This window comes from Apteryx mantelli, chromosome 15, assembly GCF_036417845.1.
Source record: "Apteryx mantelli isolate bAptMan1 chromosome 15, bAptMan1.hap1, whole genome shotgun sequence".
In the NCBI taxonomy this organism is placed as follows: Eukaryota; Metazoa; Chordata; class Aves; order Apterygiformes; family Apterygidae; genus Apteryx; species Apteryx mantelli.
In genome coordinates this window covers 1,931,079-1,956,657 of record NC_089992.1, presented here as the reverse complement: position 1 = coordinate 1,956,657, position 25,579 = coordinate 1,931,079, and the positions used below count along the sequence as shown (strand labels likewise).

General features: G+C 62.2%; 1 protein-coding gene across 3 annotated transcripts in view; it reads left to right on the top strand.

Annotated features, from left to right (window-relative positions):
• The window catches only part of CORO2B (coronin 2B), a 31,575-nt gene extending 7,236 nt beyond the window's left edge, over positions 1–24,339 (top strand). For 2 of the 3 annotated variants that reach the window (XM_067305243.1, XM_067305245.1), the window contains exons 2-12: positions 8,413–8,613; positions 16,419–16,535; positions 19,375–19,524; positions 20,062–20,226; positions 20,516–20,632; positions 21,060–21,164; positions 21,607–21,703; positions 22,097–22,209; positions 22,379–22,469; positions 22,565–22,704; positions 23,174–24,339. In XM_067305243.1, the coding sequence (XP_067161344.1) occupies positions 8,413–8,613; positions 16,419–16,535; positions 19,375–19,524; positions 20,062–20,226; positions 20,516–20,632; positions 21,060–21,164; positions 21,607–21,703; positions 22,097–22,209; positions 22,379–22,469; positions 22,565–22,704; positions 23,174–23,305 (1,428 nt within the window). In that variant the 3' untranslated portion in view covers positions 23,306–24,339. The remainder of the gene's footprint in view (positions 1–8,412; positions 8,614–16,418; positions 16,536–19,374; positions 19,525–20,061; positions 20,227–20,515; positions 20,633–21,059; positions 21,165–21,606; positions 21,704–22,096; positions 22,210–22,378; positions 22,470–22,564; positions 22,705–23,173) is intronic. The other variant, XM_067305246.1, reaches the window with a different exon arrangement.
• Positions 24,340–25,579: the final 1,240 nt, after the last annotated feature.

Genomic DNA, 25,579 nt, shown 5'->3' with positions numbered 1-25,579 from the left:
GCTATAGCAGGATATTAAGGGTTAGCTGCCTGCAGGTGCGCTGGCGTCGACGTGCAGCGATTGCACCCAAAAGTGGTTCAACGCCCGCCTCTCTCTATCTGTCTGCCGTCCCCCGACCCGACCCGACCTGGCCGGGCGCTCGCCGGCGCCGCTGCTGGCCCCGCACGTTCCCGCGCCGTCCCCAGGGCTGTACAGCTCTGCGGCGGCTCGTTGCAAAGCCCCGGCAAAGGGAGCAGCTGCGGCTGTTCCCATGGCTGGATGAAGTGCAAAGAAACCTGGGTTTATGGCGTTACGTGTTAAAATACAAGGAAGTGAGGAAAAGGCAAACTTTAAGGCTCTGGCAGGCGTAATAGAGAGAAATGGATGGGAATGATGAGCGCACCGCGCTGGTCTGCAGGAAAGCGGGCAGAAAGGCCTGGGTGCTTCGTGCGCCCCTTCCCCGGGAAGCTGCCGGGTGCGAGGGCGGCTCGTCCTGTCCCATCCTGTCCCATCCCGTCCTGTCCCGTCGCAGGCGTTTCCGGCTCGCCGGGAGCCGTTTGCGGTCTGCTCTGCCTTTGCGCCTGACCTTCCCCTGCTCCCCTTCGTGCCGCACATCGCTGGCGCTTCCTCGGGCTGGCCGGGAAGCCGACTTCTGAGGCTGGAAATGTTTAGAAGAAAGCGCTTGTTTTCCTTCCTGATGTTTTTTTGTTTCTTTTTTCCTTCGCTTTGGGAAAAAGTTTTGCCCCCCAGCTGGGACAAACTTCCGAGGAAGCCGTGCGATGCTGCAAGCTGTGCAGGAGCGCAGCCCCGAGCCCCGCGATGGGGATCGGTCCCGGCACGGGGTGCGCGGCCCCAGGGACCCGCGGGAGCTGCCGCCTCTCCGGGCGCCGGGGAGCTTTCCCTGGCTTGCTAGGCAGCCCCACTTGTTATTCTTAAAACGGCTGGATCCCAGCTGGAAAAAGCTGCTGTAATCGAGTCTCCTGACTCAGTCGCCTTGATTATGTGCGGCGTGATTTGCCGACGCCGATAGGGACTAACGTTCGTGGAGCGGCGCCCGGTTCAGTTACCCGCTCGTCTGGGGACACGAAAAGAGACTTTTTCCCCCTCTAAGCTTCCTGAAAACCTCTCAAGTTGAGAACAAGCGTGCAACGTTTTTGCCCCAAAGGAAACATTATTCCAAGAAGCCGCAAAGAGGGCGAAGTCCCGCGGTCAGTGCCAATGTCCCGGGGTGACTCCGGGCTCCTGGGAAGCCGGGCCGTAGGGCTGCTCCCCGTCCCCTTTGCACTTCCTCAGAATATTTCTGCTGGCTTCGTGGGGCGGGAAGGAGTCGGGAAGCAGAGCGGGAAGGAAACTGCTTCTTTACATGATTTATTGACAAGCAGGAGCCTCGCGTTTCTTCTCAGCCAGCGGGCCCGGGAGCTGCGGGGGGGTTTGCTTGGCTGCCCCCAGACCGATTCCTGGGGCGGAAATGGGCCAAAACGGGTCGCTGCGCTCACGGAGAGCGCTGCGGCAGCGAGCGGAGCCGGAGCAGGGCGGGCAGCCGAGGAGCCGTGCCGGCTCCGGAGCCGCGGCCCATCCGGTGCCGTTTCCCAGCCGCCGGGGAAGGGCAACGGCTCTCCCCAGGCAGCCGGCGCTCGCTGGAAAGCGGAAATTATTGAAAAGTTAAGCGCGGGGGAAATCCCAGGCGCGCACTTCCAGGCTGGACGGAGCTCAAGCTGGCAAATATCTTTTCGGAAATGTTCGTGTGTCTCGTGTCCTTTGTGCAGACGGCGTTAATGCGATTAATATTTGCAGCGTGAGTCTAATGCTCTTCGCCAGCCGGATAAACGTGCAGCTCTCTCTGCCGCTTTTTCCTCGTCTCTGCGCTAAGGGCAAGTGACTTTCCCAAAACCAGCGGTGCCGGCGCGAAATCGAGTCCCTCGGGCCCTCGCCGGGGTGCGGGGTCACTGCCGGGCTCTGGGGGACCCCAGCGCCCCACGGGCAGAGGCGGCTCGGGATGGCTGCGGCTGGGGTCTGCCGCCGGCACCGCGCTCGGATCCGGCGCGGCGCAGGGAGGGCAATGCCTCCCCCCGGTCCTCCATGGGGCCGCGTTTTCCATGGCGATCCAGGAACCGGTGCCTGCTCTGCCCAGCTCCTCGGCGGAGGGTGTGAGGTCCCTTTTCCTATGGAAACAGCCCCACGGGATGCCTGGTGCAATGGGAAACGTGCCCCGTCCTGGCCCAGCCACTGCGGGAACGGCGGCTCCTCGGAGCGGGCGAGCAGCTCCTCGGAGCAGGCTGTGCCCGACGCATCCCTGCCGCCACGGCCGTGCAATATCATCATAAATCCCCAAGCAGCGGCGTTCTCCGGCGGCTCAGGAAGCCTCAGCGGGCACGCCGTGTCCGCACGTGCCAGCCCCCCTCGTCGCACCCTTCCTTGGAGCGCGGCTCCGGCGGCAGGGTGAATCCGGCGGCCGTTTCGGGGCCGAACCTCGGCGACCGGATTTCAGAGCATCCCGACTAGCTGCCGTCGCCCACCTCCATCCCTGGGATTAACGTGGGGGGTCCCAGCCCCGCTGAGCCCGGCAGCAGCCGGCGCCGCTCCGTCGGGCCGCTGAGAACGGGGCAACTCGGGGGCGACACCGGACCGGGCACGGCCAGACGCCTTCGCCGCTGCGCTTGCCCGGGGCTTGGTGGCTCCGGGGTGGTTCCCATCGCCGTTGCTCCAGCCAAGCTCTCCAGTGCCGCATCCCTGAAGGAGACGGCGAAAACGGAGCACGGAGAACGCCTCGCTCCATCCTGGCCCTCGGAAGGCGTATTGACCACGCTCATCCGGAAAGCTCCCGGCGAGCCCCTGCGGGAGCAAGGCACGGAGTCGCAGCACGGATGATCTGCAGATCGTCATGTCCAACCCCCTGCTCGAGCAGGGTCCCCTGGAGCAGGTTGCCCAGCTCCGTGCCCGATGGCTTTGGCGTATCTCCGAGGACGGTGCCTCCGCAGCCTCGCGGGCAGCCCCTTCCAGCGCTCGGTCCCCGCCAGGACCGCGAGGGCTGCTGAACCCGATGGCAATTCCTTTTCGGTGGGCGTTAAACCCGCATCAGGACCAGGAACGTACCCCGCTGCCGAGGAGGTTCTTTTCTCCCTTCACCCTTCCAAGCCCCATCTTCTGCTTGGTCTCCGCCAAGAGAAGTTGCTATCCACCCGCTTATTCCCCCGCGACGTTCCCACGCAATCAGTGCGTGGTTTTGCGGCTCCGATGGCCGTCGCCGACGTGCCGAACCGCTCGGCTATTCTCCTGCGGGGGGGTGAAGCCGTGGCGAGGGGGTTGGTCCTCGTTCCTTCCCCATCCCCATCCGCGTCCTGCCCCGAGCCCCCGCCAGCTCGCTGGCCTCGGCCCCGTCGCGAACGCCCAGGTGCCCCGCGGGCGACGCTTTCCGTGGAAAGCGCTTCCGCGGCATTTCCCGGCCCTTCGGCTTTTAGGGCCATGCTAGGGCTGCGAATGCCGCCGGGGGCCTCAGCTGGGCCCTGAATTTCGGGGGCAGCTGTGAATCCGGACGGTCCCAAACTTGCCGTGGGGGCGGCAGGGGCTAAATGACGTCTTCCCACCCCGAGCGCGTTGCCCTCTGCAGCGGGATTGTTATTAAAATGAAGAACGGGATGTGCCTCAATGTTAAACCTCGCCGAGGCTCGTTAGCATGAAAGCCATTAACGCGAACAAAAGCCGTTTTCAAGGTTGAATTGAGAAGCATCAGAGCATTAGCGTACTGAAGAGATTAAAATCAGCATTTGCTTGGCTCTAATCGCATGTGCATGGAACAATAAGCGTTTGATGACTAATTTTGGCAGGCCCGGGTATCTTAGCAAAATATAGCTGTTTGATTTGGAGCTTTTCTTCGGGGCGCGGGTTCCAGCAGCGCGGGCGCGACGCTAGGTGCTGTGCTCGCGCAGGGGCCGCCGGAGGGGTGCCGCCGACCCGCGCTCCCCGGGAGCCGCGGGGTTCGGGGGGACCGGGACCGGGATTGGGAGGGATCTCTGGGGGTGCCGCTGGCCTGAGCTCCCTGGGAGCCACGGGGTTCGGGGAGGACCGGGACCGGGATTGGGAGGGATCTCTGGGGGTGCTGCCGGCCCGTGCTCCCCGGGAGCCGCGGGGTTCGGGGGGACCGGGATCAGGAGGGATCCCCGGGGGCGCAGGTGGGTCCTCGCGCCCCTTTCTGCAGCGTCAAGGCGCAAGTCAGCACCCCGAACATGACGGACCCCGCCGGGGACCTGCCGCGGAGACGCCGGCGCACAGAGCGGTGGCGAACGTTTTTATGGGAAAAAACGCGCCGCGGGTGATGCTGGCGCGCTGAATCCGTCCGCGGTGAACGGGGAGGCGGGAGGGAGATTCGGCAGGAGCCACCCCGGTGCTGGGAGAGCCCCGGCGGTGCGCAGGGACGACGCACGAGCTGGGGACAAGTTTTGGCTGCGGCGGAGCCGCTCGAGCCTCCAGGTTTGAGCGAAGCCCTGCGGGGCTGGCGCGGGTCAGCTCCGCTTGCCCCCGGCGTTTGCCCTCTAACGTGGCCTCGCACGACGTGTTTCGGTGTTTTTTCCCCGCGTGGGAGGCGCGATGAGGGTCCCCGGGGCAGGGAAGGGGGGATGCGGCAGCCGGGCATTTCCGAGAAATGGAAACGGCGCCTTTGCTTCGGCGCTGCTGGAAGCAGGCTGCTGCCTGCTGCCTCTTGCAAACAAATCGGCAGCGCTTTCTTGCCCAGTAACATCTTCATTTTGCCGGAATGGCCGATCAATACTGCAAATGTCAAACTCGAGCACCGCTGACCTCCCTGGTGGAAAACAACCCCCGTCCTCCGGCGCCGAGGGATGCGGCCTCGACGCTTTCGCTCCGCGTTGGAGAGCGGGGAGGAAAAGCGGCCCTGGGCGAACCCCGTGCCGGGAGACCGCCGAGCTCGGGCGGATGCTGGCTCCTGGGTTCCTGCAAAACCCTCCCGCAAAAGCCCCAGCTTTGCTGGGAAAAGAGCGATTGCCGGTTCTCCCGGCGGCTGCCGCGGCGCCTGCACCGGCGTGGGAATCGCAGCGCGGTCAGGCAGAGCGGCTGCAGGCGGGGAGCCGCTTCTCCGCGAGCTCTCCCGACGGAGGCGGGTTCAGAGGAACTATTTATAGGATATATAGCTTACGAAGGGCTTACGGCCCGCTTTGCTGCCTAGCCGCGCTTTCCGGCCGTGTGGGCTCTCCTTCCTGCAAGCTCGCTTTCCGCACGGCTGTTGCCAAGGCTCCCGATGCTTGAAAAGATGCATTTAAAAATAAACACATTGAGACAAGAGCTGCGCCCTGCTGCTGCCGGTAGGGAAAGACGGGAGCTGCCAGGACACCAGGAAAGAGTCCAAGCAGGGGGCTGGGTTTGCCTCTCGCTTCCTTTGCTGGGCGAGCGGCATTCGCCTCTCTGCCGGCTGCAAACTCCTGCAGGAAGCAAAGCGGAGGCAGGCAGCGGGGGGCAGGTCACTGTCATCGTCCCCCCCCCGGCGCCGGGAGGCCGCCGGCGTCCTGGAGCCGGGACGCGGCTCCTAACAGCTCCCTTTGCCGTCATCGCCTTAATCCAGCGTTAGCGGCGACGCAAAGCCGCCCGCTGCCTGCCCTACATCTCGCGCGCTCGGCGGCCGTCCGCCCGCTCGGCTTTTGCAAAGGGCTGCTTTTTTTTTTTTTGCTTTCTTCTTTTTTTTGGCAAAGCCTCGCCGGGGCTGCCGGCGCCAGGCCCTCGGCTTGCGGTGCCGTTCCCGGCGTCTCCCCGCGGCCTCCGGGGCTGCGCGCCTGCCTCGGGCTTTGAGCAATGGCCCAGGCGTGATGCAAGGGCAAATGCACCGGGAGCGATGTAGCGCTCCCCTGGGTTGCTTCCAACGGCGCCTCTTCCCCAAAATCCCTTCTGCGAAGCAAAAAAACGGGCGAAATGCTGCTCCCCTCCGCCCGGCCGGAGCTTGTTCCCTCGCCCGGTGCTCCGTGCGGCTCCCAGTGCTGCCGTTTTCTGCCCTAACTGCTGCCGCAAGGGAGGTTTCCCTCTTCCAGCTTGGGACCTGGGCACACGCTCTTCCCCTCAACTCCTTAAACAACTAAAACACTGCAACGATTCGGGAAATGCTGGAGCAGATGCTGGAGCGTTTCTCCGCTGCTGCAGTTTCATGAGGTTTAATATTGATGCTGAACGTCATGATTGAGGATGTGATTTATTTTATTACCTTACTTCAAAGTGTTTTATAGCATTCCCGTTTTTCATTTAAGGCCTGCTCAACCAAAGACGGAGGAGGAGTTTTGTAATGAAAGGAAAAACTGGAGTCCAAGAATAATGCAGAAGGAGAATGAATCTTGGAAATGGTGGCACATTAGTCTGATTCTCGGAGATGGATGAAAATGACTCCAATAAATCAATAGTATTTTCTTAATATCTCTGAGCCACTGAGAGCAAGGTGATGGAAAAATAGAATGCCCATTAGTGTCAGCGAAATGTAGAGAATTACTCAAAGAGCAAGTTTCGTAAAAATTATGTATTGTAGGATTGCAAATGCTCCGGATAATAACTTGCAGCCTTGCTAGACGTTGCAAAGGGCATGCACGTTGGCGCCGGGCGGCCGCCGGCTGCTCCGAGGAGGCGCCCGTGCGTTGCTGCGAATGCGCATGCTGCACGAGAGCATCCTGCACCCACCCGGCGGGCTCTGTTTTTCACGGACAGCAAATCTTTGCAGCATTCCCGTGGGAAGCGCGGTGCTGCGGGGGACACCCAGCGCTGCCGAGGGGGTGCCGCTCCCCGGGACGGCTCTCCGACAGGAACGCGATGCCTTGGCCTTGGCTGCCTGCTCCAGCGCCGCAGCGGAGCTGTGCTCCGAGCGGCCTTTTCCTGCCCGTCCGGATCCCGAGCACCTGGTTTCAATGGCAGGACGCAGAGCTATTCCCAGTGCGGGAATGCAGCTGGGCGACACTGTTTCCGGATACCCCACGGGCGTTTCCTGGCTGCCTGCGCCCCGGCCCCTGGGCTGCTCGGCACCGTTTGCAGGAAATACACGGCCGAAGGAGCGAGCCTGGGGCTTTGCGGAACAAATAGCTTTAAAAAAGAAAAAGCAATACGCTGGAATGCTGAAAGCGGCGCCTGCGGCAGGTGGGACAGCGCCGCGGCACCGCGCCGAGCTTTGCAACGCGGCCGCGCTCGGTGCTGTAGGATGCAGAAGCGGAAAAGCTGCCGGGCAGCGGGGGCCGTGCCGGGTTTTTAAGAGCTCGTGACAAGTTATTAGCCATGTCGTACCAGAAGCAAGCAACATGATGCAATGTGCAGTACGATGTAATATTTCTGCACGCGGCCGCTCCAGCTCGGCTGGGGCTGACGCGGCTCTTCGGCACTGCGGCGGGCCGCGGGGAGCGTTTGCGGAGCGCCGGCGCTCGCCGGGAGACGCTCTCAGCGGCTGACCCGCCGTTTAAGTACGTACTTGCATGCTTTTGTCGACAGGCGCCGGTTACAAAGACACGACCGCTGCGAGTCCTCAGGCGTGCAGTTAGCAGCGTCTTTGGAGAGCGCTAAGTGCTTACGTTGCTCGGAGGTGGCTTAAGTGCTCACGCTTTTCTGCACACCGAAAGTGCCTTCAATCTGCGTAGATTTTATTCAGGAACGCTTGTGCTGCCGTAAGGATCGTCCCAAAAAAAAAAAAAAAAAAGCCTTCTTTTCCCTTAGTGAGAACAAGCAAAGTGCTGCTCGTCCAGGCGGAAGCGCACTGGTTTCCGTGCGGACGCCTGGGCGCTCCGGCTTGCTCCGGGCAGCGCCTCGCTCCTGCCCGCTGCTGCCCTGGCGGCCTGTCCCCGAGCGGCCGGGCTGGCGTCCCCCCTCGCGAGGCGGCAGCCGTGCAAGGGGGCTCGGGCGGGAAGATCAGATGCAATAACTGTTTGATACCCGCTCCCTGCCCAGGTGCTCTTAGCCTGCTCCGATGCATGCTTTTATGTAGTTCACGTTATTCGGATCAAGCCATTTCCAAGTCATTGCATTAAAAGCCTTAATTCAGTACATAAAATAGCAGTGCTGGGTGTTCGGGATAAGCAGTTCCTTCCGAAAAGGGTATCGGCTTGGATTTTGCAACAGTATAGAGCCTTTGGCTGCCTTTTGCGAGTTGTGCCGTGCACCAGAGAGACGCCTCGCCTTTTCCCAAGGGTGCTATATTTGCAAATCCGTGCTGCTCCTACACTGCCCTGCCTAGTCAGGCAAAGCCGTACTGCGGCGCGGCTTAGCCCGGCTGGGAGGAAAGGGCGGTTGTGTTAAAACCAGCCGGCAAGCTCGAGGCCGCGACGTTGCAGAGAGCACGCGGCGCTAAGGGTGCTCGAACGCGCCGGTGCGGGGACTCGGCACCCGGCGCCGCCTGCGGCTCCCGCTGGGACGTCCCCGCAGGACGCCCGGATTTCGGCTCCTGACGGGGCTCTTTCTCCTCGGCAGATGTCATGGCGCCCGCAGTACCGCAGCTCCAAGTTCCGCAACGTCTACGGCAAGGTGGCGAACCGGGAGCACTGCTTCGACGGGATCCCCATCACCAAGAACGTGCACGACAACCACTTCTGCGCCGTCAACGCCCGCTTCCTCGCCATCGTCACGGAGAGCGCCGGCGGCGGCTCCTTCCTCGTCATCCCGCTGGAGCAGGTAGGGCGCTTCGGCCCCCCCGGCCCCACTGCAAAACCCTCCTTGCGGCCCCTTCGATGGCCGGATCCGGCCGGGGCTGCGCCGAGCGCTGGCCAAGCGCGGTCCTGTGTCTTCCGCCGCGGGAACGGCCCCGGCTTTTGCCAGGGCAGAAACACGGATCCGGCGCCCGGCCGTGCCCGGCCGGCGGCAGCGGGGTCACCGGGCTGCCAGAAATGCCGGCGAGGACGTTCCCGTGAAAAGGCCGTATTGTTCAGGGCGAAACGGGGGCGGATGGGGAGACTAAAAATACCCCAGCGCGCTTTAATCGGCGTCGGTTCCCTGCCTGGGCCCCGGGGCGCGGAGCCGGGATCCACGGGCCGGCAGCGGAGCAGCCGGCTGCTTCCCGAAATGCCGTTTGTGACATTCTGGCTTCAGCTCCTTGCGCGAGTTCCCGAGCAAATCTGCACGTCCCTCGTCCATGCAGTTTTAAACTCCTGGAAATTCAGCTGATTCCTCGGAAAGGGGCCTGTGGGAATGGACCGCGCGCGCCGAAAGCGGCGCCTGCCAGGAATGGTCGCTCGCGGTTGAGTGCTCGCCGCCGCGGGGGCCGAGCTGCATCTCCCGGCAGCGACCTGGCGCGTGCAATAGATATTACCTTTGCTCTGCTTTGCTTCCCGAGCGTGAGCGCCCGGCGCTGCCGGCGGCCAGCCGAGGCTCGCGCTCGCCGCCCGACTTTTGGCGTTTGTTCCCGTGCAACTTTCATGCCTCTTCTGAATTTTTCTTTAATTTCTTGAGCAGAATCAACTACAGATGGAAGAAGCTGTAATCAGCGTTTTAATTGCAATGCACAGCTTGACTCTTATTAATATTCTAAAAACCGGGAGCTTTATCTAAGCGTTCGGCACGCTCCAGTCTCCATCCCTGCCTCTTTTCCCCGACTTTCAGCCCTCGGCGGTGAATGAGCCCGTCCACACACCAGTTGTTGGTGGTCCTGACTCAGGAGCCGCTAAGCTGGCATTGCCCACCGAATCCCATTTTTCTGGCCAATGCAGCACGATCCCAGGGGAACGAGAGCAGAGGGAGCACGGCATGGCTTGCAAGCTGCTCCGGCAGGATCATCTGTGCGGAAATCCCCAGGCAGACTGAGCGCGGAGACATTAGCGCCGCATAAATTCCGGTCGGAGCAGACCTTGGCAACCCATGTCAAGTGGCTGCACGCTCCTTTGTACAATTTAATAATTTTCCTTTTTTTTTTTTTTAAATAGGAACTGATTAGCTCATTAAGAGTAAACTAATTTTCTTTGGAAGTCAGCAGCCATCTAATTAATTGGCATCCATATTTAGCTGAACATAATTAAGGTAACCTAGATACTGCGGATCTACGCAGGATTTGATTTGCTGCCATCTTTCCTTTTTTTCAGCTCTCTGCCCTCTGTTCCCGTCAGAAATCTGCCGCAGAAAACCCCTCTGCTCTATGCTTAAAGCCACAGTGCGTTTGCACGCTCGGGGCCGTATGTTCCCCTGCCTGCGCTTGGCTCCGGCACCGCCAGCAAAATCACGCCTGGCGCGGGCCGGGCGGTTTGGGCGAGCTCGGTGGCCGCTCCTTCTGCCTGCCAACAGCCCCGTGGCATTTTCTGCACCTTTGCTCTCCAGCATGGGCTGGCAGGAACGCGCTTCTGCTTAATCCTCCCCTGCGCCCTCCACGGAGCTTTGCAATGGATGCTCTCGGGCCGGGGCCGAGCGGGGAAGCAGCCGCTGTTTAAAACAATACTTGCGAGCCGATCGCTTTCTCTAGCCGTCATATCCAATATTGCTTTTATTTGTTTGCTGATCTTTAATGCTGGGTAAATCTTTTCTCTGGCGTGTGCACGGGTCGGTTTGCTTTTCTGCAAAACAGCCCCCCGCTTTTCACCCCTCCCGCGCGTCAGGAGGAGCCGCAGCAGCCTCGTGGCGGGTGCCCGTCCCAGCAGCTGCCTTTGGCTCCGCTCGGGTCTCGGCGCGTTTTCACCTTTTCGGCAGGGCAGAGGGAAATTCTGAAAAGATAGGCCCGTGCGGGGGGCTGCAGGGCCATGCACAGAGACGGCGCAACGCGGGCGACGCTCCCACAGGAATCCCGCAGCGGCTCCCGCAGCACCAGCACCAGCAGCATTGGGCAGCTGCCTGGGCGCAGCGGGGATGGGCTCCGTCAGGGTGGCGATTGCTTCCAGCTGGGCTGCATTTGGGTAGCGCTACATAAACCAGGCTCCGAGGGGGGCTCAGCTCCCTGCTGGGGCGGTTTGTGTGACCTGCTGGGGCATCCACAGGGTGCAGCAAGCCCTGCCCAAGCCCTGCGCGGCCGCTCGGGATGCCCTGGCACTGCTCGCACCGCCGTGGGAGGATCTTTGCTGCTCCAGGGGGTGAGGGTGGTTTGTTTTGCACTGCTGGAGGATGTCACCTGCCTGCGTGACGTGAGGAAGCAGAGAGCACGGAGGGGGCATCTTTATTTACGAGCAGGAAGCTGAAATCCAAAATTGCACTCGTGCCAGAGCTGCTTTTTGTAGCCGTGCTTTGCTGAGGCTTGCACGCGGGTGCATCTCCCTCTGCTAGCCCAGCGGGTGCGAGTGCCCCCCAGGAGGTGCGTGGTCCCGTGGGGTGGGTGCTGGGAGCTGCGGGGCCTGGGGGAGAGGGCAAGAAGGTGGCTGCTCCTCTGCCAGCCCGGCGGCCTGCAGCAGCTCTTCCCCTCTGCTGGGCATGGGTGCGTTGCGGTCTGATGGCTGGGACCCCCTGTCCTGGCGGCATCTCCTTGGCTCGTGGTGTGCAGCACGTGCGTTGCCTGTGGGAGCTCATGTGCACCCACACCTCTGCCGGACACCTGAGCGCCCTGGCTGCAGAGAACGGGCAAGCTCATCACGTGGTTAAGGCACCTCCACAGGACGCCTGAGCACCCCAGCTGCAGAGAACGGGCAAGCTCATCACATGGTTAAGGCACCTCCACAGGATGCCTGAGTACCCTGGCTGCAGAGAACGGGCAAGCTCATGGCAGGGTTAGCGCCCTTGCTTCTCGGTGCTCCCGTGCGCTGAAGCGGTCCCCGGGGCTCTGAGCGCTGGGGCCCCGCAGCAGCCCCTTTCCCCGTGCCCGGCCCCCCTGGACAGGGCTCCCCGGCACGCGGAGGGCTCCCGGGAGCTCTCCGTCTCGGCGATGCGGATCCTTCGGGCATTTCCGCCTGCAGAGCCGGGGCGCGGGAGACCTCGCCTGCTGCCTTTCGCTTCTCTCCGCGTTTTCCGCATCGCTTTGGGCTGACGGAGGCGGCTCCTCCAACCTGGGGCTTGCAGAAAACACGGCGTTTCCCCGGGCGCCGCGCTGCGTGACCTCCCCGCCTTTGCGGGAAACCCGCTTCTGCCGCCGGCCCCCGCCTTTAAGCGCCCGGCGCCGGATCGGGAGGTTCCGCCGCCGCCGCCCCGGGAGCAGCGCAGGCGGCAGAGCTCGGCGCGGCGGGGGGGACGCGAGTCCCGTCCCGTCCCGTCCCGTCCCGTCCCGTCCCGCCCGAGGCGGCGGCCGCGGCCGCAGGCGCCTGCACCCTCTGCCGGCTGCACGGGAGACGGAGCGCGCCCTCGCCGGGGAGAAGCGCCTGGCTGTTACCCCTAAACGCGGGTTCCTTTTTAAACGCCCGTAATCCGGTTTAGCCGGAACGTTATATGGGCTTTTGTCTTTTTAATTAACAAGCTCGGTGCTGGCTACTACCGCTTTTATGGTGCGGATAGATCCCGCCTCAGCGAGGCTTCGGGGTTTTAATTTGTGCAAATCGCTGCTCGCGAGCCGCCGCCGCCGCCACGCGTTGGCTTGTCTCGCCCGCGGGCAGCACCCGATACCCGAACCTGCATCCTTGTAAAACACCCTGCTCGACACCCCGCTGGGGCAGGCGCGGCGGGGGGATTCGCAGGAGGATACGCGCTGCTGCCCCGCTCCTTTCCCGCGCCCGGATTCCGGGAGCCGCTGACAGAGCCGGTGGGGCGGCAGCTCTCTCCTGGGGCAGCATTTTCCTAGGGACACGTGCGGCTGAAGAGCCACCTTGTGTAACAAGGGACTAGAACATGATCTGATTCTTTTTTTAAACTTTTTTTTTTTCTGGAAAAGCTTGGCTTGGAAGAAGCCAGGAATCTCCCCTGGTTCCGTGAAATCTGTTCTGTTTCTTCCTCTTTCATCCTCCAGTAGGAGAGGCCTTTAAATGACAGCAGAAAATGCGCTTACTCTCCTAATCTCAGCCACTAGAGACTTGTACGTACTCCAGGATTTCTTAGGAAACCCATAAATCTGCTGTGGCTCAGGCAGAACTTCCTTGATCCCCCTGTAAAAGCTAATACGAGATTAGGGAGAATTTGTGGGGAGCCAATAGGTGGGGAACAAGGCCTGGGCTGGTGGGATTTGTCCTTATCCCGGAGGATTTCTCATCCATGGACAGGTTTTGATGGCGTTGATGCTGTTTCTGAAGTTTTGTGTGATTGGTTTGAGCGCAGAGAGCTGGATGAAGCTTCTTGCCATATCCAAAGCTCTTCACAGAAAACACGGGAACTCGGAGAAGTTCTGTTTTTTGCGTTTCAAGGAAAGTTGGCAGTTTTTGAAAAGCAAAAAAAAAAAAAAAAAAAATTTTGAATCAAATATCTGTGTGACAAAATGATGCCGCTTAGCGGATCTAAAGCAATAAAACTTCCCTTCACTTGAGTCCAACGCTGGCGAAGAGGTTCACTGGGATGGATCTGGACCCAGAGGTGGAAATGGCTCGAAAGCTGCCACCGCTTTTGCCTGGGGTCTGCGGACACCGGGGGCATCGCACCCTGATGGCCCAGGGCGCCGCTGCTCCATGGCTCTGCTCCGCTTTTCTCCATGTGTGTGCGTATTTTAAGCAAATCCCTTGCATTCCGGGACAGGCAGGGTTGCTAGGAACCGAACCCTGTCTTGCCCTCTGGAAAACCTAATGAATTTTGACAAAAAAAACATCAAACCTACTCTGCAAAGGAAATTACTCAGCTGGTTGCTCAAAATTGAAGCGATCGTGTGTTAACTTGTGCTGTTGAAAGGTCCGTGCTCTCGGACTGCTGCACAAATTCCTACTCTAGGCAGCGTGTTAATAATGTCGCGCTAATGCAGCCACGAACACGGGGAGGAAAGCTGATGGTCTGGGCTGTCCGGGCAGGCGGTGTCGGCCCTTGTGCTTAATAAGCCGGAAAGCCGTGCTCCGCACGCCGTTAACGCGTGGCGGGAGGAGGGGGTCCGTGGTCCCGCCGGGCGTCGCGGGACCCGGCGGAGGCTCCGCTCGCGAACGGAGCAAGGAGACTCCTGTTCTCGGACCGGCTGCCTCCCGCCTCCGCCGTCCCTCTCCCGAACCTCGTCCGCTTGTCCCCTGCGATGCCCTGCTTTTTCCCTGGGAAAAGTTGAAGAACACAAAATCTGATTTTTTTTTTTCTTTTTTAATGATTTCTCGTGGTTTGGCTTTTGCAGTGACTCGATGAAGGGAATAGGCTGATGCGGGGCCGGGCTGTGCTGCCCTGGGCACCGTGCGGGTCTCACTGGCCCCGGAGCATCCGCCGCAGGGCAAGCGGCACCTCCTGGAGCCCCAGCCCACGGGAGCCTCTCGGAGCAGCGCCGAGAGGCGGGAACGGCTGAAACGGCCAGGAAGGCACCGCAGCAAGGGGCAGAAAAATAAATACTGGTCTCGGGCATTCGGATGTTCTTTCAGTCAAACGCAGCATTTTCCAGAATTCTTTCCTTTGGAAAACTTAATTTAGTTGGAAACCAGCTCTTCAATCAGAGCCATTTTTCCAAGGGGGAGCGTCACACCGAGCTCCGTGTTGGCACGGGAGAGGCGTTCCCAGCTTCGATTCCTCTTCTCCCACTTTTTTAATTAAGGGCTTGTGTTTGCTAACGATTTCCCTTGCGTTATTGATACTAGCGCTTGGCTGGTCACGCTCATCCTTGGGCCTCGCTTTTCCATGCCCTGGGCCTCCGGGGTGCCAGGATCGAGATCCTGGGGAGATCCCGGGGGCTGTCGCTTTGCTGGACCCATTGCACGGATGTGGAGTGACGAGCAGGAGACGGGGAGAGCCGGGTCCCCAGGGAGGGTCTTCGTCACGGGGTAGAAGGAGATTCCAGCCTGCGCCGGTGATGTGCTGTAACGCGTTGCGCTCCTGGTGGGATGCTCCAGCGTCTGCAACCGTGCTTAGCTCCGTCCTGCTCATCCGTCAAACCCGGCCCGATGCCACCGCAATGGGCCCTGGTGGAGGCTAAAATCACCCCGGCAGAGAGCGGCCGCTGCGGTGCCGACGAGCCGGGTGCCGTATGGGCCGGGAATTGGCCTTACGCGCCCTAATCGGAGCACGGCTCGGAGGTGGGAAGCAGCCTGGCGTCAAGGGCTCGGCATCGGCCCGCTGGCAGGGCTGTAATCCCGTGCTGTCGCCCGCGGGCGTTAATGCGGGTTTACAAGAGGCTTCACGGGAGGGCAGAGGGGATCGGCTGCAAACGACCCTGTTACCCGGGCAGCGATGCTGCTGGATGCGCCAATTTGTGCCCGTATCGGCGCTGACGAGAGCGGACACCTATCTTTTTTCCTTTACCTTGATAACCGCGATGACCCACGTAACTAATCCCCCTGCGTTTTAGGGCCAGCCGCGCGCGCATCTTATACGTGCGCCGTGTCCGAAGGATGGCTTGGAACGGTTTTGTCTGAGCGGAAACGGGCTTTTCGCTGAGCAAATAAAACAGGCGAATGCTATAAAAAGGGCTGCAACGCTGCTTCTGCCCCAAAATGCCCTGGCAGGGCTGCACGGGAAAACTAACCCAAACCTTAACCCCCCACCACCACCACCACCAGCTGCCGGGACCAGGGCACTGCTGCCGTGTTTCGGTCCTTGCACGACCTGCATCGCTGCAGCAGCCGAGTAATTAGGGGCCGGCCCGATGTGCAGCTGGTGAACGTACGGATACCTTGAGCTGCTGCTCTAGGATAAGTCTTTGCTTAATAAGCAGTAAATTGGGAGGGGTTTGGGGGGCCTGGTATATTTTTCTTTGCTAAGCTTCTGCTTGCTTGTCTTCCGCGCACCGAGAGCGGGAGCCCGGGCCGGCGTGCCGCAGCCGCGCGTCGCACGAGCGCGTTAGCGAAGCCGGGCGCTGAATGCTTCGGACGGCCAGCGCTGCCAGCGCCATCAAATATTTAGCGGCCGCGTCGCGCGCTGACCTAGTTTGCGGGCGCGGGGGGAAGCTTGCTGCCCGCGTGCCCGTGCCGGTGCGCAGCCGCCCCAGCGCGTTTCTGCACCCGCCCGGGAAGGGGGGAGTCAGCGGGCGGCTGCGCTAGCGGGATCCGCGCGCGGTTCCTCTGCCGGCGTCCCGGGAATGGAGCCGCCCTAAATCCTGGCGAGCATCCGTGTTCCCTAGAGGGAAAAGGGTTGCGTGAGATACATGGCATAAGCGTTACGTTAGCGTTATTAATCCATACTGGTCTTGCTCCCCAAGGCCTTAAAGATTCATTCTATGGAGCGCGTGTGTGTATATCTATCTATCTATCTATCTATATAAAAGTGTGTGTATATGTGTGTGTGTTTATATATATATTAAAAAAGTGTGTGTGTATATATATATATATATACATGTATGCATGTGTACCTTGGTCAGAGTGACTCTCTTTTTGTGCGTGACTTGGCTGCAGTGAAGGTGTAGGACCGCTCAGGAGGGTGCAGACGGCGCGGGCATGGTGCTGAGCGCCGCGGCATGCTGTCGCCGCCGTCCCCGCGGCCGTGGGAAGGCCCGCTGTGTCGCCGGCCGTGCTTATCTCTCTTTTTCTCGTCATTTGTTGCAGACCGGTCGGATTGAGCCGAACTACCCCAAAGTGTGCGGCCACCAGGGCAACGTGCTCGACATCAAGTGGAATCCCTTCATCGAAAACATCATCGCTTCCTGCTCCGAAGACACCTCTGTGAGTAGCAGCGGTCGGAGCCGGCGTCTCGGGAGCCGACGTCCGCGCCGGCAGCGTCCTCCCAGGAGCGGCTCGCTCCGATACCTCCCCCATCCCGCGTGCCGGGCTCCTCCGGGTGCACGTGCTGCTGGTCCCTGCTCCGGCGTCGCTGTCTGCGGCTCCGTCCCCGCTGCAGGCAGGCGGCAGCGTCCCGTGCGAAGCCGGCAGCGATGCTGCTGGGAGTCGCTGCTGCTGCATCGCGTGGTGCCGGCAGCCCGGGGGGGGCTGGACCAGGGCAGCCCCGTCTCGCTGATGTTTGCTGCCTCCGCTATCTTCTGGACACAAGCAAGTCCCTCCCGGAAGGTGTATCGTAAAGGGGAAAAAAAAAAAAGCCTTTACGCAAGGGAGAAGAGCAGAAACCGCAGCCCGTTCTGCTCAGCAGCAGCCAGGGCTCGTGGCGACCCGGTTTCAGATCCGCCTCGCTTGAGCTCGCCATGCCGCCGTATATCCTCAGCTAACGTCTCCTCCTCCCCCTCGGCTCGGTGTGTTTGGCTAGCTGAAAGCTTGTCAAGGCGGCTTCCGAGGGGAAAAGGTTCAGATCGCGGCCGTGAGCCACGGTGAGCTGCCGCCCGCTCTGAGTTGCAGCCTGCTCCGTGCCGTTGTTGGAGGTGTCGGGAGGGAGGAGGGATGGGGACGACTTCCCGAGCCGCCACTGATGAACCCGGGAAGCTAATTGCCCCGCAGGCTGCCTGGGGCATCCAGGTTTCTTCCCCCTCTCGTTTCCGGAGTCGTGGATGAGAAGAGATCCTGGAGGTCTCCGCTCCGGCCTCCCGCCGGCACGAGATGAGCTTGGCCATGGCGTTGTCTATAGCCGAGTCTGGAAGCCTCCGGGCTCGGAGGTCCCCTGCCTCCCCGGGGAGCTGTGCAGGGCCATGCCGCGCTCTAGGGACGCCGGGTTTCCTAAGGTCCGACCGGAGCCTCCGGGCCGCAGCTCGCGGCCGTTGCCCATCGCGCCACGGTCGGGCGCCGCGGGGAAGAGCTCGGCTCCGTCGCCGTTGCAGCCTCCTCCGCGTCGGTGCACGCTGCCGCTAGACCCCTCTTCGGGCTCCGCTTCGCCGGGCCGGACCGTGGCGGTGACCACTCACCGCCTGTGACCCCGGGACGCTGCTGGAGGTGGCACACGAGGATTTTACGGCTCGGCGGCGTCTAACGCTAACGGCCGCGGTTAGAGGCGGTCTCGCCGGAGCGCGACCCCCCCCCCCCCCCGTGGGCGATGCCGGTTTGGGGGTGCAATTAGCAGCTTCGTCAGGAAGGGCCCAAAGGTCTGGGGCGGGAGAGGAAGCCTCCTGCTTCCCGGGCTGCTTCCCACCACGTCTGCTCTTGCTGGGGCCCGGGCCGAGCCTCGGGGGCTGCTGTCGGAGCCGGCACCTCCCAAAGCAGCGTTCCCATCCCCGGACGGCTCTGGGACGCAGCGCTTCGTTCTGGCTCGGCTCCGGCCGCGCCAGCCGTACCGGCTAGGAAATGGCACTCGCGCCGCGTTCGGGCCCGATAAGTCTATTTTCGGGTCGTAGTGCCCATGGTAACGAGGAAACCTGCCTAAAATAGCCCGTCGTGCCAGGCAGCCTCCGAAGGCACTGCTCGTTCGCCAGCGGCGGGGGGGGATTGCGGAGGCGACGCCGCGCTGCGGAGCGCCGGCAAGGATGCCCGGCCATACCGGCATGGCACACGCTTCACCGGCTTTAATGCCCCCTTTTATACCCCAAAAGTGGCGTTTTGGCTATATAGATGGCTCCTAACCCGGGTGCTGCCACGTGCCCGCCCTTTGCTGATGCTTTCGGGAGCCTGGGCATCCGAAGGGCATCCCAATCCTAAGGGTTTCCCCGCGCCCCTCGCTAGCGGGGACCCCAAATTCCCGCTGCAAATCCCCCGCTTGCAACGAGCCTCCGAGCGCAGCCGGCGCCGAGGGGCTGAGGACGCCGAGGGCGTTTCGAGGCGGGAGTGGGGCTTTGGCGCCAACAGGCATCTTGCGTGCCGAGCTCCCACGCGCCAGCGCCGATCGAGCTCGCCGGAGCGGAGGTTTGGTGGCGGCAGTTCCGTAACCGGCCGGTTTCATAACCGCTGCCTCGGACGCCCGGCACTTCGGGTTTTGTTGCACCTTCCTCCTGTCACGCTCTGCTTTGAAATCTCCGTTTTGAGAATCGTATGTCTGATCCGACTTGGATTTAAAGCACCTTTCTCCTAACTCCCTTCTCTCCGCGCGCCACGTGCCCCAAACAAACACCGGTGACTCTACGGGGGCTGCTCAGGGCCTCAGCCCCATCGCTCTGCCCTCGCCCGGGTCTCTGCACGGGTTTTTTCCCTGCAATATTGCAGGTAATTAGCTTCCAGCCCCGAGGCAGCGGCGCGGCGTCTCCCTGGGTGCAGCCGGCCGGGCTGCTGCTTGCAGGGCGCTCGCGCGTGGCCGGCACTGGGGGGGCCGGAGGGCTGAGCTCCCCCCCCCAATTCACCCCCAAATGCAAATGCTTGAGCGAGCGGCAAAGCAGGAAAATGGGAGCCGAAAGGACGGTGCTTTGCATTCGCTGCCGTTTGGCTTTTCCGGCGGGAATTGCTGGGCTGCGCTGCAAAACGCCTTTACCTGCTGCCGGCCCCAAGACGGGCAAGGGCTCAGCTTCGCGCCGGCCACCTGCCACAGGGGCGAAAGCTAATTCCTTGGTTTTCCAAGGAATTAGGTGGAGTGGTTTAATCGAGGAGCAGGGAGACGCTTTCAAGGCTTTATTCCGCGGGGGGCGGCAGGAAGCAGCCAGGCGCTCCGTTTTTCGGCGCCACTGCCGGAACCCAACCGTCTCCTCTCCCGGCCCAGGTGCGGATATGGGAGATTCCCGAGGGGGGCCTGAAGCGCAACATGACGGAGGCGGTGCTGGAGCTGTACGGGCACAGCCGGCGCGTGGGCCTCGTCGAGTGGCACCCCACCACCAACAACATCCTCTTCAGCGCCGGCTACGACTATAAGGTGAGCTGCCGCCGCCGGCGCTTTTCCGGGGGGTTTCCCGGGGCTCCCGGGGGCGGCTGTGGCCGGGCTGAGCCGCTGCAAGGTGCAAAGTGTGGCCAGAGGTGCTGCGAGACCCTTTGCGCATCCGGGGCCAGAGGGGTGCCGCGGTGCAAGATAAAACGAGGCGCCGTGCCGGCATTCCCGCGCATGGTGCGTCCCGCCATCCCTACGGACCTGCCGTCTGTGGAAGGACCGTGCAACACACGGGCCGACCCGGCGCTGCGGGAATAGCAAGCCCTGAAATCCCGGCGTCCGTCCCTGATGGAGATGTGGGGGCTTTCCTAAGCGATGAGTCGCGGAGCTCATCCGCGTTCCCGGTGGGAAGGGCCGGGCTGCACGGAGCGCTCCCTCTCTGCTTGGGCCCTGCCGGCAGCTCCGGAGGGCTTTGCTTCACCGGAGCCAAATTTCAGCGGCTTTGCCCAAGCGGCCGGGGCGGAGGGCAGCCGCGGGGGGCTGGGGGCATCCTCACCCCCCCGCCCATCCGCCCGCCCGCCGCAGGTGCTCATCTGGAACCTGGACATCGGGGAGCCGGTGAAGATGATCGACTGCCACACGGACGTCATCCTCTGCATGTCCTTCAACGGCGACGGCAGCCTGCTGGCCACCAGCTGCAAGGACAAGCGGCTCCGCGTCGTCGAGCCGCGCTCGGGCCGCGTGCTGCAGGTGAGGCGCTCGCCGGGCAGAGCCGGGGCTTCCCGGGGGGGGGGGAGGCTGCAGCGTGTGCATCCCCCCCCCCCCCGACCCTGCGCCTGCCCCCCGCCAGCGGGCAGCTAGCTTCAGAAATAAGATACCGGGGCAGAATCCTAACGAATCGCGGCAAAGCGCTGGCCAGGCGCTGCCGGCGCCCAAGCAGCGGCGCTCTGCGCGTGGCGGGACCTTGCACGCACCTCTGCCGCGAGGGAGCCCAGCTCGTTTGGAGCGAGCTGAGGGCGGCGCGCGGGCTGTCTTGCAGGAGGCCAGCTGCAAGAACCACCGCGTGAACCGCGTCGTCTTCCTGGGCAGCACCAAGCGGCTGCTGACGACGGGCGTCTCGCGCTGGAACACGCGGCAGATCGCCCTCTGGGACCAGGTCGGCGGCCGCCCCGCGCCGGGGACGCGTGCGGGGGGGGTTTGGAGGGGTCGCGGCCAAGCGGGAAGTTTTGTGCCTGTCTCGGCATCCCGGCTGCTTCCAGCCCTTCAGGCGTTTTGGAAAACGAAATGTCGCCCTTGCAATCCGGTAGGAGGAGGGACGGGAAGCGGCGGCACGCCGGGCACCGGTGCTGCTCCGCGGCGCCTTCCTGCCCCCTCCTGTGCAATGCACGAATCCAGGAAAAACACCCCCAAACCTGCCGCCCCAAAAGCAGCCATTTCGGGGCCCCAGCGGCCGGGTCCCCCCCGGGCTGGGCTCCTGCCTCGGCGTGCGGATGCCGCTGGGGCAGCGCGGCGCTCGTCCCGGCCCCGCGGCGCGCTCCCGCCTTGCGCTTCGCGGTGCCTAAAACGCTGGTGCTGTTGCGCAGGAAGATCTGTCCATGCCGCTCATAGAGGAGGAGATCGACGGGCTCTCGGGCCTCCTCTTCCCCTTCTACGACGCGGACACGCACATGCTGTACTTGGCCGGCAAGGTAGGCTGGCTGTGCCGTGCCGCGCTGCGCTGCGCTGCTCTCCCGCGGCTCAGTTTTCCCCTACCGGCAGAGTAACCCCCCCCCCCCCCGAGCATGCATCTGCAGCAGGCAGGTGGAGGGACCCCTCTCCCGAGCAAACAGCGCGTGGGAGAACATGGTTTGGCTAATTATGGCAGGGTTTCGTTAATTAGCGTTGCACGCGGGGCAAGGGCAGGCGGCAGCGGTGCAAACTGGCTTCGCCCAGCGCAGCGGGCGCCGGGGCCGGTGCAAAGGCAGCCGACACGCTGCGTTCCCGCGTCCCGCCGGCGCTGCAGAGCGGAGAGCGCGCTGCATTCCCGCGGCCCGCCAGCGCTGCAGCCGGGAGCTGTCGGAGCCTGCCGGAGCGGCAGCACCAGCCCTGCCGCCGGGCAGCACTGACCCTTCCCTCCCTCCCGCGCCGCAGGGGGACGGCAACATCCGCTACTACGAGATCGGCTCGGAGAAGCCCTACCTGAGTTACCTCATGGAGTTTCGCTCCCCGGCGCCGCAGAAGGGCCTGGGTGAGGATCCGGCCGAGGGCACGGAAAAGGCGGAGGAGGGCGGGAGGGTTTCGTTAAGGGTCGCAGACGGACGCGCGGTGCATCGCCAGCCCCCTGCCGCCGGCTCGGCGCTCTCCCCCCCTCGGCTCTGTCCCGCGCTGTTGGGACTCGCTGGGGAGTTAATCCAGATTCCCAGGTTTGCACTGCCGGGATTTGGTCTTTCCTGCGCCGTGCTCTGCGCGGAGGGACGCAGCCCAGCTCTCCGCGGCGCCCCGCGCTCCGCTGCGACGGTGCGGACGCTCACCCGCCCCGCGTGCCGCAGAACCTCCCCAGCGACCGCGCGGTTCCTGCCGTTCTGGCCCTCGAAACTTTCCCGAACGACTGCAATTCCTGCAATTTTTCCTGCCGCCGCAGGGGTGATGCCGAAGCACGGGCTGGACGTGTCGGCCTGTGAGGTCTTCCGCTTCTACAAGCTCGTCACCCTCAAGGGGCTCATCGAGCCCATCTCCATGATCGTGCCGCGGCGGGTGAGTGCCGCGGGGACGGGGACGGGGACGGGGATGGGGACGGGGACGGGGCGAGGGGCGTCCGCGGGTCGCGAAGTTTTCGCTCGCGAATCTTTACCCCGGGGCCTCGGGAAACGCCGCGTTTCTGCGTTGCTTCCGTCGCCGCTATTCTCTTTCCCCGTGCTTCCAGTCGGAGACGTACCAGGAGGACATCTACCCGATGACGCCGGGTACAGAGCCGGCGCTGACGCCGGACGAGTGGCTGAGCGGGATGAACCGAGGTAGCGCGGGGCCGGGGAGGCGCCGGGGTCCGGCAGGGTGCCGGCGGGACGGGGGCCCGGGGCCGCGCGCTGACCCGCCGCCCGCCTCCCCCCAGACCCCATCCTGATGTCGCTGAAGGAGGGCTACAAGAAGACGTCCAAAATCGTCTTCAAGGCGCCGGCGCGCGAGAAGAAGAGCGTCGTGGTGAACGGCATAGACCTGCTGGAGAACGTGCCGCCCCGGACGGAGAACGAGGTAAGCGGGGGGGGGGATGCGCCGGCCCCGGCATTGCCACCGGCTCCGCACGGACCCGCCGAGGTCTGCAGCCCCCGGAGCTGCTGCCGAGCGCCGGTGCCGCGTCTCTGCTCTTATTCCCAACCTGAAAAATCCACGCGGCGCGTTTCCCTCCGGCGCGAGGCGTCCTGCTGCAGATGAGCTGCAGGATGCCCCAGAAGAGCGAGCAGCGTTAGGCTGCTAAAAATCCTGCTTAAAACCCTCCCTCTTGGAACACCTCGGTCCGCGAGGGAGGGCGGTTCCTACAGCCGCGCTTCCCGGTCGGGCGTAGCCGACACCACCGAGCTGGAGGGTGAAAATTAAACCGGAGCAAGCAGCCGGCAGCGCAGACCGAGCCGGGAACCGGGAACGGGAACGGCACCACGCGGCTCCGGGAGGGCCGGCGGGAAGGGCAGCGCGGTCCCGACACCTCTGTCTCCTTTCTCCCAAGCTGCTCCGCATGTTCTTCCGGCAGCAAGACGAGATCCGGCGGCTGAAGGACGAGCTCTCGCAGAAAGACATACGGATCCGGCAGCTACAGTTGGAGTTAAAAAACTTACGTAACAGCCCGAAGAATAATTAACTTCCCGGGACGTTTTATAAATGAACTTTCTCTGTTTATACTCGCTCTTTAATTTTATTTTATCCACTTACACAGAACATGAGCCAGAAGTCGAGTGACCTGCCAAGAGCCCACATGCTAACTGGAAATGTGTCCTTGTAGTCTTGTCTAGCACTAAAAAAGGCCTCTGCACTAAAGCTGAAAGCTACTGCATGAACGGAAGCTGGGGCGGGATTTGCACCCCGGCGTTTTCCTTGGAGTAAGTAGAAGAGCACCGTATCCTCCGTACGGCACTAACGCGTCGGGCGCCGCTTCGACTAAACCCCGACAAGGGAGAACGCAGCGTGTCCTTGAGCAAGTGAAGATGGTTTATCGCTATTAACTTTTTTCCTATGCAAAGTGTGACAGCAGATGCCCCTGGGTACAAAACTGGAAGTGGATTCGCTCAACTAGCATGTTTCCAGAAAGGGCTTAAATTTGCAAGCGCTCTCGCCGAGAAAGCGGACGGCATTGCGGATTAACTCGGGTTGCAAGTTAATCCTCCCGTCCGGTCGGGAGCCGGCCCGGGAAAGCCCTTTGCTGGCTCCGAAGGCCCCTCGCCGCCGCACCGCGACGGGCACCCGCAGCCCGTCACCGCCAGAGCATCTTCGGGTCCGGTTTTAGGCTGAAACCCGCGGAAGGGAGTTGCTCCCGGAGGGGCGCGTGTGTATGTGCATGCACCTGTGCACATAGGCGTATCATCTTTTAATACATAAATACGTAAAAAGACCCTAGGTGCGTACAATCACGTTCCTGTGAATTAGGCCTGCCACACGGGGAAAGACACCAAATACTGCTAGTTTGCCTCTATATCTATCTATCTATCTGTGTATATTTTCACGTAAATCAAGCTGTTAAGCTGCCTAGCACCGTCGGTGCGACGGTTTCTCCTCGCCGTCGGTTTACATTGTGCCCAGCACCCACCGCTCTCCCGTCTTCACGTTCGATGTGCTGTCGCCGGCTCTTATTTATGCTACCACAGAATAGTGATGAAATAAAATGTTTTCAAGATACCAGCCCTTGCGAGTGGCCCAGTGTTTTTTTTTTTTCAGGCGGGAACCAACAGGAAGCCCTGGCTGATGCCACCACCGAGAGCTCCTGACCTGCGCCGGCTGCGGGGACCGAGGGCTGCTGCATCCGCGGCCCCGTGCAGGGAAGGGTTTGCTCCAGCCCCGGGGGTCGGGATCTCCCCTTTCTGGCAGCTGCAGGGTGTTTTCTGCAATTAGCAATTGGGGGCTGCTGCAAACGAGGGGGTGGAGGCAGCCGTGCTGGGCTCAGCCCTTTGCACCAGCCAGCAGCAAAAGCCGGGGCTGCACTGGGGAGGTGATGAGGGAAGTTGTCCCCAGCTGTGGGGCTGGAGGAGGCTCTTTGCTGGGATGGCTGCATGCAATGTGGCTGCGGACACCAGAACCGGCCCTGAGTTCAGAGGTGGCTTTGCAGGTAAAACACATCCCCCTTTGCTCTAGTCCGTGTTTGCACCAGCGCTGCCGTAACGGTGAAGGTGCCGGGTTGGAAAGAGGCATCGTGGTTCCGTTTCATTCCTTTTCCGCTGCTGAGCAGCATGTTGTAGTTTGGTAGCAGGGCTGGAGCTGCTTGGTCTTGTGGTTGCTCGTGTTGCTTCTCCTGCTGCTGTTCATTGGTTTTCGGGTGCCGCCTGGCAGCGTTAGCAGAACCGAGCGCTTTTGTTTAAAATACTGTTCAGAAAAAGGGGCCTGGGGCCGCTAAGGGAAAGGGGGAAATTTCTGCCGCTTTGGGCGCATGCCGGGGTGGCACCCGGGGAGTGTGAGAGCAGGACGGAGTAACGCCGGCGCCTTTTCCCGAGCAGCCCGGGGTGTTTGGTTGTGTTTCCCTGCTCAGCTACGTTACGCTATGAAGCTGGGTTTTTTGGGAAGGAGAAACCACTAGTTAAGCAAATCTCAGGTGCTCTGTTACTCCTGTGAGCTCTGTTTGCTCCCAGATCTCTGCTGCCCACCCCAGTCCGGAACAGAAACCTCGTAGTCCTGTTTGCACTTATTTACGTGTTCCGGCCTTATCCAAACGCAGTGCGTCGGGATTTGTTCGGTTAAGTTACCTCTTGTGAGAGAGGCGCCAAGGTTTCCCCAAAGCCCCTGTGAAACGAGCCCCGTTGCAGCCGCCGGTGGCGGTGATTAACGAGGCGATTAGCATATCTGCGAGCATCAGCAGGGACGCGGTGGCGCTTGGTGAGGGGCGACGTCCCTGTGCGGTGCGGGCTCCGCCGCTGCCCGCCTTCCCGAG